This window comes from Buteo buteo, chromosome 4 (genome assembly GCF_964188355.1).
Source record: "Buteo buteo chromosome 4, bButBut1.hap1.1, whole genome shotgun sequence".
In the NCBI taxonomy this organism is placed as follows: Eukaryota; Metazoa; Chordata; class Aves; order Accipitriformes; family Accipitridae; genus Buteo; species Buteo buteo.
In genome coordinates this window covers 287,431-302,025 of record NC_134174.1, presented here as the reverse complement: position 1 = coordinate 302,025, position 14,595 = coordinate 287,431, and the positions used below count along the sequence as shown (strand labels likewise).

Sequence of the window (14,595 nt, the reverse complement as noted above, 5' to 3'; positions counted from 1 at the left end):
TAGAAAGCTATCGTTCTCCATCTTATCTCTTCGCCACTGCGAACTTGCAGATTTCCAACCATTCTTATAAACAAAGTAAGTTCAGAAAGAACATCCACATTTGTTACACATTCCAGGAAGTTTGACACAATCGGACAAAAAGGAATAAAGTTTTCCATCATACAAGAACTCATTTATGGCTTCCATACAAAGTTTTTCAACATCCACTCATTTAGCACTTTCCAAAAATTTCTCTGAGAAGGGATCAAGGAGAAAGGTTAGAAAGGAAGAATAAATGTCATAACCTCTACTTCTGCTTGTCATACATGTCCGTCTGAGATTTTCTTGGAGCTATGCTGTAGAACGGCATAGAACAAGTTCTCTCTGAGCTCGGTAGTGGTTAGAAATACTATTCAAACATAGGATACCATTACAAAAATACAGAAAGCAAAGCAGGCATCCCTGTGCCACCGTAGAAATCCCCCATCCAAAAAAGAAGTAGTAGAGCCAGAAGAGGTTCAGACCAGTGCAACATGGATGGTCAAATATCTGAAACGGCATCACTTTTACTTCACGAAAGGAAAAATGTTTCATGGACTGTGAATATTATGAACAAGTTATTGGATCTTAGCAACAAGTGGTATGAAGTCATAGTGTCCAAAGGAAGCAAAATGCTGTCTTTTAAATCCTTTGGGGTGGGTTTCTCCTCTTCACAGGGGAGAACTTGAAGAATCAGTAGCACTGGAAGATGTTAAGATTTTTCACACGCTGGGTAATCCCAGACTGAGCTCCCACAGACAGTTTCTGACAGATATCTTTGCAGAGCATGGACATACCTGGAACAGGCTTCAGAGAAGGAGGACACCTGAAGGACAAGGAGACACTGATCTTGGGTTGGCTCCAGGACACCCTCATTAATGAGAAATAACTTATTCTTTGGTTTGAGCTATGAAATCTCATAAAGCTGAGATTTCTTAGCAACAACTGATAATTCAACGCCCAAAGCCTCATGGAATCTTCCTAGTATGTCATGCTCTAAATTAATACCTCAGTGCCAGCTCACACGGAGAAGGGACTAGTGAACGGGGCCACATGCATCTGGGTATGCACTGCTTATCATCTTTCTGCCTGGGATGGACACCTAATAAGGAGTTCAGTGACCAGGTAATTTTCTGACCTATGCTATGTCCAATCTGTGTCTTCATATGCCTAAATACCTTGAAAAAATCCACTCCAAAGTAGCAGGAGACAGGAAGGTCATGGTGCAATACTGCCCACACAGAGCTAGCGGTACACCAGGGGTGTAGGATCTCAAGCAGACATGGGGCAAGAGACTAACACATCCCAAAAGCAGAGACCACCGTGGGGTCACTGAGGGATGAGTTACTCCCCACCCCTGCCTGTGCACTTAAGGAAAACAAGTGTTGTTATGGTGCACTTCACTGTGGCAAACAAATGCTGGTGATCTCATACAGAGCTGCGGATCATATTTCTCCAACAAAAAGGTATTCCACGTAATATGGGGTAACTGTTTTGGGTTTCGTTATGACTGATAATGAATTAATTCCTTTGACTTGAAGTTGGTGGTTGCTTAGTGACCATGAATCATGACCTGATTATATTCAGTGAAAGAAAAGGGAAGACAGTCCCAACCAGTCTTACATACGTGTAATGCTTAAGGCTAATCTCTCAGTATTGAACTAATGTTGTATTATTCCTCCAGATCTACTTTCACGTAGGGAGAGAAAACATGAATGAAAATCAGGAGTTTTTAAAAAATTAGCAAACAAAGAAAAAGTTATAAAACCACAATTATGAAACAAAACATCTATTGTTAAATGCCTATTTGGACAATAGTGGCAAAGTGAAGACATCAAGTAGTACTGCAGAATATATTTATTCTGTAATTATGGAAAATAATTGAAATCAATATGAAGTTACAATACACTCAAAATTGGTAAGGGGAGCTATAAACATTGAAGAAAAACGAGTAGTTTGTAAAATGGAGGCAACTTCAAAAAAAAGCTTTTGGGTCACTTTGTAGATGCAGAAGTATATCCTAAAATAAGCAGTAAGAGGCATTTGTGTCATCATGATGACAAAGCAGACACAGCTACTAATTAGCTAAACCAAATACTTTAAAACTTGCAGGCTAAGAAAACTTCCCAAAAAGATGGATCATGAAGATTACTGAGCAGCTGGCACAGGATCCAACTGATAAAAAAAAAAAAGTGTAGTTAACACCACTACAAATGTTTTAACAAAAAACAGGTAATGTGGTGCACATCTCATTTTATTGAGTGGAATTACACATTTGACTGATAAAATATCGATGTGGATTTAAGACTTGAACGCCAATGTGAAATACCAGGAGGCAGGCAGTGGCACTCTGGAGAGGCCCCAAGGTTCAGACACAATACCATTTGCATTGTTTCCCATTGACCAGCTCCTGGTGTTCCTGCCCAACACGCAGCCTTTTTCCACTGCCATCTCTAGGGGCTGTGCTGGGAACTAGACACCTGGCTCAGGACCACCTTGGAGTGAGCTCTCCCTTTACAGCCCCTACAAACCAACTCAAGGTTGCTACAGTAGGTGGCCTGGGTACTTTCCCAAGGCACTGCCAGTAAACACGCTTAACTGAGAACATCTCCAGATCTGCCTGGAGCGCTCGGAGACCAGGCTCTGCAGCCCTACCCTAGGAAGGGGGGGTTAGGGCTGCCCTCACTGCTCTGCAGAACCATTCCCGTACGGGTGCACTGACCAACAAGCACCAGGATGTGCCACAGAGGGTCTGTGGTGGCATTGACAAGTCCTTGTGATCCAACCCCGCAGGTCTAACCACAAAAATAAAGCACAGCAGTTGCCATTCATGGCATTCTCTGTCTGCAGATCAATAAAACATGAGAATAAGGAAAAAAAAAATGGAAATTATGGAACAGCCCAATTCCACAGTCTCTGCAAACATGTCCTACTCATAAAAACATGTTCTCCCTCCCCAGATTTGCAGCCTTCCACTCCGACCTTCTTCAGCCCCAGTGCTGGTGGCTGTGATGAAACGAGCGGCTCTTGGTATCTGAACCGACTGAAGGGACGGAGACCTGCGCACAGGGAACCACAGCAAAGCCTGCATGAGAAGTCCCGCAGGCCAGTGGGCTGTAAACAGCTGTCACTGACCACCCAGCATCCACCCTGGGCAATTCACATCAAACTGTGTTAACCCTGGCTAGTCCCATGGGCTGAATGCCTGTCAGTAGATGGAGCACATCAGGTGTTTTTCTGGAACAGTTTCTGGGTTCTTTTCACCTGAAAGAAATACAGTTCACACCCTCTGGGCTTGCTCTACATTGTAAGACAAAGCACAGCAAGTGAGGACAGCCAGCTCCACCTCAGAGGAGCACTCCAGATCCAGACAGAAACACTGATGAATGCTCCAAGAGCCTGGAAGTAAAGCTACGTGCTAAGGGACATCCTGTAGAATGGAACAAAAGCTGCTGCTAACCATCCTTCCTCCCACAGCCTTAACACAGCAGGTTCTCTCCGAATATTTCTGATGGTGGGAGCCACCAATTATTGTCTCACAGCCAGACAAGTGCAGCCTAATATTGGGAACTCAAGAAGATTTCTCCAAGAGCTATCACTTACAATGCTGCCTTATGCTGCCCTTTCCTACCAGATTCTCGGTTTCAGTATTTCTTCAACTGTTCTGATAGAACTATCAAAGAAAAGGACAGACCAAGGACTGCCCCTTCCCCATCCTAAATAATGCCAGTCTGCTCTCCTCCAGTCAGACATTCACACCTCTCAGTCCTTAATGAACTTCAAAAAACAATTTCTCCTTGCTTGGGAAGTTCACTGCCAGTTCCCCTGACCCCAGGTGGATACCATCTGGACCTGCTGGTTTGCGTATGATTAGTTTGCAACTGTTACCTGACCTATTTTATATAAACAGCCATATCTAAAACATGAACAATTCATTCTACCTGACAGTTTTCATGCCCTTCTTCCTTACACTTTTTCAATAAAAATAATTGAGCCAGTCAATCACAGATTCAGATTCAATCATAAAAGAATTTAGGCTGGAAGGGACCTTTGGAGGTCATCTGGTCCAAAACCCCTCTCACAGCAAAAACAGTCACTTTCCTCCTGAATTAATAGGGTGGCTTGCTTGTGAGCACCGTTCACTGATACCATTATAAGGAATTTTCAGGCTTTTCCCCATATCCCTTCTGACTCTTACACCTTCCCACAAATTCTCACCAGCTGTTTATTACTATCAGCAATAGCTAGCTGAGAAAAGAAGTGATAAAGGATGTCTTGGGGCCCAGGCTTCTAGATTCACAGCCACTTCCAAGAACCAAGGCTGTTTCAAACTCCACAAGTCTTTTTTCAGCCACTGATCAGACGACTCTGTATCTTCTGTGGAGGCACACACAGTGAGAATTAACTCTTTGCACTGGTTCCTCCATTGCTCTAGAGGGCTCTGGACCAATAAAATTCTCAGAATAATTCAAGCATTCAAAAACCGTTGATTTTATATGTGACCTAAAACTCAGTTTTGCATGGCTTATAATATCTCGCATGATAATATCTACACCACAGAAGGACAGAAGAGATGCTGCAAGGAAAAAGGCTGACCAGAAAATCCAAAAATATTCCTCCATAAAGAAGCAAATACAACCAGAACGGCTATTACTTCTTTTACTTACAGGAGCTTCAGGCTGGGGCAGCTCCATAACCATTATCACTGCTAAGACAGAGGACGTCTCCTCCTTGCACCAAGCCCAGTTAATAGCCTTAGCAGGAGAGGATTTCTAGTATGAAATGGCTTCAAGGATGCAAATAGAGAAAAAAAGGTAAGGGATTTTACAGAAGAGCTTTTCAGAGCTACTCCTGACTAATGGTTTGGCTAATTCTTTAGCCTGGCAATCTCAGCAGTCATAAGCAAACACTGGACTGAACAAACAGACTGGATACTGATGGCCCCAGGAGGAAAACAGATCTGTCCCGCAACTCCCAAGACCCAAAACGAGCTGCAGGCTGCAGCTTCCACTGACCACTGCAGGCAGCGCCAGGAAACCACCAGTTAACAGACCCACACTAACACAGCCCTGGGCTCTACAGCAAGATTAAAAAGGGAGAAAAGGGGGAAGAAGAAAGATCAAACTCACCAACATCGGATTCTTTGTGGGTTTTGATGATTTCAGCCAATTCAAAATTTCCTGCAATGATGGCCACCTGAAAAGAGAGGGAGGGAAGACAGTTGAGCGGCTCTGAACAGCACCGATCCTGTGCTCGCTTGCACAGATTACGCCATATGGACTAATAACAGCTGCTTTCCATGGGGGAGGCAGAGCCAACAATTGTTCTGCCTCAGCTCATCCAGTCAGTAACCCCAAGGTGAAAATACGCTCTTGACACCGCAGGGAGAGCGTATGTCCATAGCTTGTGCAACAAGAGGGTGGTGAATAGCTTGGAGATAACCATTCCCCTCTCCTCAGAGCCTGGTGGTGATGTGCCTAACACCAGCTAGGAATTAATCTTAGGTCTTCCAGGTACTGGCAAGATGTTCTCCAGCCTGGAGCTTTTCACTGAATCCTAGTTAGCCGATGAAAGGTGACTTACCAGCAACTGAGCTCCCTACATGTCTCATCCAAACAGTCCACAGGACTAACTCGGGCTTGCTCCAGGCTGTGCTGAGGCCAAGGAACTGCTCCCACCTAGAAAACTGCAGCAGCAGCTTGCCCCAGTAAAGCCACAGCATTTTAGACCAACATTAAATATTGCTTTGCCCACCACCCAATTCTGTGGTTTCTCTCCACAGGAAGAATCCTGGAGAACACAAAGGAAGAAGAAAAGCAGGGAAGCTGAACGTGGGCCTGCCAGCAAAACAGACAGACAAAACTCATCTGTCTTGCTCCAGGAACTGCTTCTACAGATGCTCACATCCTGGAGAACTGCAGAACACCAACAGTCTACACGAAGGTAGGTTAACACGCGGTAAGAGGAAAGAGACTGAAGCACTACTCTCCTGAAGCAAGACTTCAACCAATAGACTAGCAACATCACTTGAACTCTTTGTTGATTTCTTACATATTTGGGAAGAAAACCCCAAAACAGCACCACATGACAGCTAGTAAGGAAGAACAATCCAACATTTTCAGAACAAAGTGCAAAAGTATTCTTTTAACATGTGAAAGAACCACAGTGAGATGGGTAAAAGCACACAAAATCCATCACTGGTCCTTGGGAAATTAAACTGGATGAACTGCTCTGGACTGAACTGATTGAGTCCTGCGTTTGATGCCCCCATGAACCATAGCCACCTCTGCCCTTCCCACCCTTTCCAGCACAGCCAGTCACCCCAGTCACTGCTAAGCTTCTTAGGAGAGTGGCTTCACTCTGCAGCACCTACAGCTGATTTGGGAATGAGAAGCAGCTGGATCAAGCTGAGTCTAAGTGAAAACAAAGTGCTGCTGCTCAGAACATGAAAATGCGTGTAAGAACAGGCTGAGATACAGCTGCAGGTTTTGCCTGTCCATGCTGGGACCATCACCACCCCACACACCTTTTTCTTTTTAAGTTAGGGTTGGTATTTGAGAAGAACATATTTGATCAGGCAAGCAGCAGAAACCAAACCCTCCCAGACACTGACAAAGTCAAGAGCAATACTGGCAGCTCCAGCTGTTAAACGTTTCCCTGCCCTCCTACAAGAACAGCTTTTAGAAATACGAGGTTCATTTGCATTTTACCACTAACTTGTGATGAAGGGATATATTTAACTTGGTGACTCAGTACAGCATGCACACCTCTCTACTATGATCCTTTATCAGCAGAAATCATCTTACTATCCTCAGCTCAACAATGTTTATGTGAAATTTTTTTTTTTCATTTTCTGAGGCCCAGAATTCATGCTCTACTCCTCAGCTAGAGCTGGAAGCAATCAGTGATGGCTGAAAGAATGGAAACCTTCCTTCTGCGTTTGGGAAATTAGGCCACAGTAGCAGAGAAAAATCGAGCAAGAATCTCTGTTTTCCCCCAAGCTTGCTTCAAATTGCAATCTTTCTCTGTCTCTCCTTATATATACATCCACATTTATAAGGTCTGCTCTCCCAAAGGTCACATTCTTTGAGCAAAGAAAGCTTTTGTACAGAAGGGCAAATGACCTGAATTTGGGGAAATCTGACAGCAAAAATAACCAAACTGACAAAAGACTGGAAAGGAGAATTTAGAAAAAGCATGTGAACTTCAAAGTTCCTCAAACAAACAATTAACATATGGTCCACCATCTCTGTGAAAAATCCAAATTCAAAGTACAAATTATGAGTCTCATTAGACGTATGTCTCGGGAATACTTCCCCAAATGTATGGTGAATGTATGTGGAGCAGCTCCTGCCATTGCACGTACCCCGGGTGTCCTTCCAGGTCTGGCTGCAGGAGGTGGAGGTCTCCCACCACTGCACCCACCACCCCACGGGAGGTCTCTGCGCCAGGACAGCTGATGCTGCAGGCAACAGAAGCTCCCTCTCTCCCTGCCTTGGAAGCGTTAGGACTTCCAGGAAAGGTGAGAAGAAACAAACTGGATGAGAAGTCTGGTAAGAATGTAATCTCACATAAATCCCTAGGAAGGGAGAAGAGCCCTGCTGGTTACATTTTTCAGTCCAACTTGGAAAAAGCAAAGGAGATGAAAGGGTTTCACATATTGCATTGTCACCTCGGCTGGTGCTTCCCGGCACACCGGCTCCCCCAGCTATGAAACCACTGATGGCATTCCTGTGCCCACCTGCTTGCTCCTGCCCCAGCACCGCTTTGCTGCATGCAGTTGCACTGATGAAACCGTTTGAAAGACTGCACGATAGAGGAGTTCACTGATATGGTCTAAGCTAAAACCAATAGCTTTTTGAGGACAGATAAACAAGAAAAGGAAGTCTCACGGATGGAAACTCCTAAAAACTTTTTTTTTTTTATATATTTCACAGCTAGCAATTTTAGTGCTTGTACACCAAAGTGGGAGGAATTGGTGACTATCAGAAAAAATGCTCTGACTTCCCCACAGAAGATAAATGATCTAATTTCAAGCAATAAGCCAGATGTCCCACATAGGAATGCTGTCTTAACAACACAGCCAAGCTACTTATCCTGGTGATATCACAGAGAGAGCAGACACTGTGCAAAGGGCATTTTTCATCATGTCTTGCCCTGATGTTACGAATGTAGATTCTGTCCTTCCGCATGTCATAGACAGAGCAATGAAAATCCGCGTTCAGGCTGCACAAGACATACAATCGTATTATGGCTCTGGCACAGGGTTAGTTTCTGAAATGCTGTAACACCTTGAGTCACTCCATAGCATGATATCAAAGTGACAATGCTTTTTCATCTAACAGCAATTTGCCTATTTTTATCTTTTTAGGCAAACTCAGTGATTTCTAAAAGTAAGAAGAAGGAGGGCCATCTGAACAGGCTGTGCAGCATCTAATGTCAGTGTGCTTATAAGGTCTTAAAAGTTAACAGCAGAAAACAGAACGATGATTTAAATATTCCTGGTAAGAATCATAGCTCTGAGATTGGTTAGATCAGGTTCTGTGTATAACAGTACTATGCAAACATTCCCCCGCCAAAAAAAAAAAAAAAAGACAAAGAAAAAGCCCACTACACTGCGTGAAACCATGAGAAGATCCCCCAGCCCCTCCTACCCTCTTGGCGACACAGGCTGGCACAGAGCCTGGGTAACAACCCATGAGGACTCACCACAAATGCAGCAACAGTGTGCCAAGGTGCAATTGTACAGAGGGGCCATCTGCAAACTGCTGCTGCACATCATGTCAGTGGGAGCAGTATCATGTCAGCTATCCACCAACCCGGCCCTCAAACCACACGGAGGGTGTCCAGTCTCTACGGAAGACAAACCAAAGGAACTCATCTCTATGCTGTCTAGGCCATCGGCACAGCTCACCAGGGCTGCCACCTCCTCACTCCACCTAGCACAGGTTACTCTCAGAGGTGTGCAATCACCTGTTTGCCACCAAACATAAATCAAAGATGTGCAGAGACTGGTTAAACAACTTTAAACCACGGCACTTAACTGGGTTTTCATCCTGGGCCTGCTTTTATAATAATATATAATTTTTCTTGTTCTGAATTGTCACTATATATTAAAGGATCTGTTATCTCCTTGCACTGAGTTGTGACGTATGACAGAGAGCGAAGATGGATCTCAGACGGATGTGCTGAGCTATGGGAAGACATCATGTTTCTCAGCTCCAAAAGGTATCTCAAAGGGCTAGGGTCAAAGTGCTCTGACAAGGAAGAGGACAAGCTTATGTTACACGAAGAACTGATCCACCGCAAGCAGGAGCACAGGGGAGGCACCTCTGCGCTACAGGCAGACAGGAAAGGAGCCCTGCAGACCAAACCCCGCGGCCCCTCTGCACGCGCTGTCACCAGCCCTTGTCCTCCACATGCCGCAGACGTGGATCTGCACAGAAACCACCTCCGGGAGAGATGACGGCTCCCCCTCCCCAGGCAGCAGCCCTCTCTGGCAGGGGTAACAAACCCTGCAGCTGCCTGCGCTCCACAGGCACCCAGGCACCGTGCGAGTCCCAGCCAGCACGCCTGCTCAGACTGTCTGGCAGGACACGATGGGAGCGCCAGCTCTCAGTCCTGCAGTTTTTCTGAGAAAGGACAGCACAAAGGGGTATGCAACCTAATTTGACAATCCTGCTGGCACGGCCAGCATCTCAGTGGTCCTGTGGAGAGTTCAGGTAGGAGAATCTCCAGGGAAAAGAGTCCTGGCCAACCTGCAATGTGGTATTTTACAAGGGAAGTGTGAAGAATAGCTATCTTGGAGATTAAAAAAAATGGAGTCACTTTCCTGGTACAACAACAGTATGGCAGTGGGTACAATCACCTTGAACTTCTCCTCACACGTATGGACACTGCTAGGTCCAAGGTGGATTTCCACCATTATTTGCTTTTTGGTCCTGAAAATATCCACAGTAAAGCACCATTCCCGTGTGATGAGGAAGGGACGAGTCCTCTGGTACGCATAGCTCACAGACAGGCTGCCACCACTGGAGACATCACCTTGTAAAGGTCTCAAAGAGAAGGAGAGTGGGGAACTGGGAGACAGAGGAGTAGCAACACATATCAACTAGCTATGAGTCACAGACTCCTAGCCATATGCATCTGAGCTGAGGGAAGCATCCAGCTGACATAAAAGCTGATAGGGATCTTCATGAAGTGGGAAGAAAAAGAAAGAGAAAGAGGCAAAGGGATCAAGTTCAGTGGCAGGAGTTTCTGTTTTGATGATACCTTCAAAAGGGAATTACCTGGATGAAGGTCAGAAGAACACTGAGCAGACGCCCACGAAGATGGTCAGAGGGCTGGAGCACCTCTCCTATGAGGATAGGCTGAGAGAGTTGGGGTTGTTCAGCCTGGAGAAGAGAAGGCTCTGGGGAGACCTTACAGTAGCCTGCCAGTACCTAAAAGGGGCCTACAGGAAAGCTGGGGAGGGACTTTTTACAAGGCCATATAGTGATAGGACAAGGGGTAAGGGCTTTAAACTGAAAGAGGGTAGATTTAGATTAGATGTAAGGAAGAAGTTCTTCACTGTGAGGGTGGTGAGGCACTGGAACAGGTTGCCCAGAGAAGCTGTGGCTGCCCCATCCCTGGAAGCGTTCAAGGTCAGGTTGGATGGGGCTTTGAGCAACCTGGTCTAGTGGAAGGTGTCCCTGCCCATGGCAGGGGGGTTGGATCTAGGTGATCTTTAAGGTCCCTTCCAACCCAAACCATTCTATGAGTCTATGCCAGAGTGGCTCTGAAAACGCTGGTACGTTCATGCATTTTCATATCTGAAAAAGTACATACCCCCACCCACTGGAACCTCTAGTCTGGGAAGTGAAAGACTCTTTCTGAATCAGAGAAACCTCCAGGTTGTTTGCTCCATATTAAAGCATGCCATGCTCTCAGAGGTATTTCTCAGTTGCAGACTGCAACAATTACAGAAGTCCAGAACTCCACTGTTATTGTCCTACGTGTGCAAAAGGCATCAGGAGCAGTGATGGCTATGGGGTGCAAAGGCAGGAGCAGAGCCATGAGGGAGGCAGGTGAGATGCAGTAGCAGTGGCTCTAGGAGATGATGGGGTGAGAAGGAAGCAATCATCAGCAGTGCTGCTGGGCAAGAATGGAGCAGACCTTCTGTGGAAGAGGAACGTAAAGGGCTTATTAGGTAGGGTGCAGGCAGCCAATTTAGTGTCATAACACATTCAAGCTACTCAGTTCTCCTCAGACCCTGAGAAGCATCTGTCAACATGCCAGACTCTGTTGTCAACAATTTCTGTATCACTTTACCTAAGACTTCTCCAATTATGGAGGTTTTCCATTGCTTATAATCTTCTACCTCTCTCCATTATCCCAGATAACAAGAGAGCAGAAGAATTCTTTTTAATCACCACACTTTATTGAATCAGGTAGCACTGCTATATGTCTGGACCTTTTTCAAAGTTGCCTACCTTTACTTGGCCAGGCAGACTTTAAGCATGTTCTATATTTGTTCTAGATTTCCAGAAATCTGGCAGTCCTACTAGGTCAATCCTACTGCTCACATACGGCAACTCCATCTGGGCTGCCATATGAGCAGAAACTCTAGATACGTTCACAGCAATGTGTGCTGCCATTACATTGCAGATGCAGCTAGTCTGATGCTTTCAGGGAGTGTCACTGGGGTCAGTCACTGTATGACTACGCTGTAGACCCAACACTTCCTGGAAGCAATAGACAGACCTCCTGTGCATGAGCTACACAGCTGATCTGGGACAAACACATCCCAAATGCCCTCTGTGCCTGCAAACCAGCCATGCAATGTGTACGCAGCAGATCCAATACTTCCTGGAAACAGCCAGCTTGCAGTCCATGGTCTATACAGCAAATGAGTATTTATTTTTTCCTACAGACCACACACACCAAACCCTTGATTTGGAAGAAGTACTTTAGCCAGGCAGCTAGACTAACATTCTGCCACTAAGCCTACAAGGAGTATCTGCGAATAGTCTGCATCAGACAATGGGTAGATGTAAATGTATATGAGGAAAAAAAATGTCCACAGCTGCAACCAGTGAGCTATAGGCTGAGACAGAGAACTTTCTCAGTATTTTCAGATGAGGCACATGGAGCTACTGGAAAAACATGATGATTCTCCTAATGAGATGCATCACAAAACTATCCTAAAGAGAGGCAGATGATGCTGTAATCTCCTCCATCAAAGGGAGCAGGGTGTTCTGAACTCTAAATGCTTCTGGGAAGCTGGAACAAACCTTAAGAAGGTACCTTGAATCCATTATGCTGAGGAAGCCTTTGAGCTGGAGGAGGAGAAACGTGACCTCCAGACTCTGAGGAGTGAATCTCACCTCTGTCAGGACTGACTTTTCCATTCCAGCAGGCCTGATAACCATCAGAACAGGCTATCAGGAGAACAGTGGTGTGTTAACCAAGAAGTACTGGTAGCAGCACCGCCAGCAGCCCTGGCACGGAGGTGTCACCTCCCCTACACCCTGCTATGACTCTTGCAGGCCACGGCAGCAGTGTGCTGGGCAGCCACACAGGCTGCCAAGCGCAATGTCCTGGAGATCACAATTTCCATGCATTTGTTGTGCTGCAGAAAGGCTCTGGAAATGAGCTTCAGCTTCCCATAGAGACCAAAGGTGGGCTGGTAGCATCACCTGAAAGTTCACAAAAAGATTCTGCAAGGGAAGAATGACAGACTCGGCCACAGCCACGATGGCATCTGCACAGAAACCTCCCAGTGCCACAAAGCACGCCTTAAAAATTCAAGTCATGGTTACTTGTCACAGGGAGCTGAACGCAAGGTCCATGGGTGGTCAGTGCCTGGGAAAAGGGTACTGCAGACACAGGAGAGAGGAGAGACATGTCAGTGAGGGTATTGCTTGTCTGCCGTGTTCAGATGGCGTCATGATGGATCGCGCTATCTAGAGAGGGCAGAATAGGATAGAGAGAACTGGCCAGTCCTCTGCAGGAAGAGTTGGTCAGTTTGGTCTCTGGTCCAGCCAGCACTGAAGGATGCTCTCAAGGGACTGGACAGAGTGTAGATCTGTGTCCAGAACGGTCCTTACCACCAGAATTAGAGATGGGTCTGGCAGACCTCCCGAGAGCTACCAGACTCAGCCTGAAGGATGGGGAAATGCAGGACTTCCTACGCAAAGCAGAGACTTTTGTATAACATCTGTAACTGGAGTGTGACTGCTGCAGGTCAGGGAAGATTTCAAGTCAGCAACTTCATCTGGATAATCAAAGCTGAGATGGCATCTGACTCAGAATTAGATCAGTTTCACACTGAAGACTGGAGGAGGAGTGGGAGGGAGCCAGGAGGCCAGAAATCTGATCAATTTTTACAAGACAAGCTTCAAATGAAAAGAGAGAGAAAACAAATCAAATCAAATAAGGGTAAGAAGAAAGCCTTGAGAGAGTAGGTAAATTAAAAAAAAAAAAAAGTTCATCAGGCAAATGAAAGCCGCTGCCTGGTAAGCAGACAGCCCTGTGCCTGGAGCAGCACCCAGGCACATACCTCTGGATGCCACGTGTCCTGTGCAGGGCAGCAAGGCTGGGGCACTTCTCATTTGGCACATGCACTCACTCTGTGAGCAGGCCCACGCTTGCCTCTTAGAAAAAACAACTTCCAGCCTGTTACACAATGACAGAAAATCATTCATGGCCAGATAGTCTTCTCATAGTCTGCAATCTTTTACTCCAGCAATGGGAAGCCCAGTGCCCAACTATATTATGATTGATAAGAGAAGCTAAATAAACCAGTAGTCTACCAGGAAAAAACATTTTAAATCTATCACAAAGAAGAAAAGGCACAGGTCTGCCCTGGGCCCATCATGGACACAGATGATACAATTGTAGACAGCAACACAGAATAGGTAAGAAGGCAGGTGCTTAGTAGGAATGGGAAAATGCATCCTTCCCAGATGACAGGGTGTACAGAACAGAAGCCTCCCAGCTATAACAAAGGAAGACAGCAGGCAGCATTTGCTAAACATAATATTCAAATAGGCAAGTCCTGGTAAGTTACAGAAGGTCTTCAAAAAAAGGAGTAGAGGAACTTTCCATACCCATTAAAATATTGGGTCTTGGAAAATTAGAGAAATTCCAGGGAACAGGAGAACTGTCAGTGGTTTTAAACACTTAAAATTATCAAAAGCACTGACCTTAGAAACTACGGGCTGAGCCGCCTGGCATCAGTCCCAGGGACACGAGGCAAAATGAGCATTTGTCCCACCACCAGCTGCCACGTCACCATCAGCCCCTCCGGACAGCCGGCAGCATCAGCGCCTGCCCCTGCCCAGGTCACCAGCAGCTCTGCAGCATGGTCAGCCTCTCCAGGCTCTTCTGGCACCACGGCTTGTGTGATGCTGGCTGCTCACGCTGGAGGGACTTCTCTGCATGTCCCACCTTCATCTGAGCACACCAAACTCTCTCAAAATAAAAAAAGTTCTATTCTATCCAAGAAAGGGCTAAATTCTAGATTAGAGTGGAAACACTGCTAGGAGAAAAGTGTGCTCTGTCATTTCCCTCATTTCATTCAAAGCAAAAAGCCAT

General features: G+C 45.8%; 1 protein-coding gene across 1 annotated transcript in view; it reads right to left on the bottom strand.

Moving 5' to 3' along the window:
• The window catches only part of SHANK3 (SH3 and multiple ankyrin repeat domains 3), a 385,152-nt gene that overhangs the window by 254,412 nt on the left and 116,145 nt on the right, over positions 1-14,595 (bottom strand). Inside the window, exon 11 of the mRNA XM_075024471.1 lies at positions 5,148-5,214. Within this exon, the coding sequence (XP_074880572.1) occupies positions 5,148-5,214 (67 nt within the window). The remainder of the gene's footprint in view (positions 1-5,147; positions 5,215-14,595) is intronic.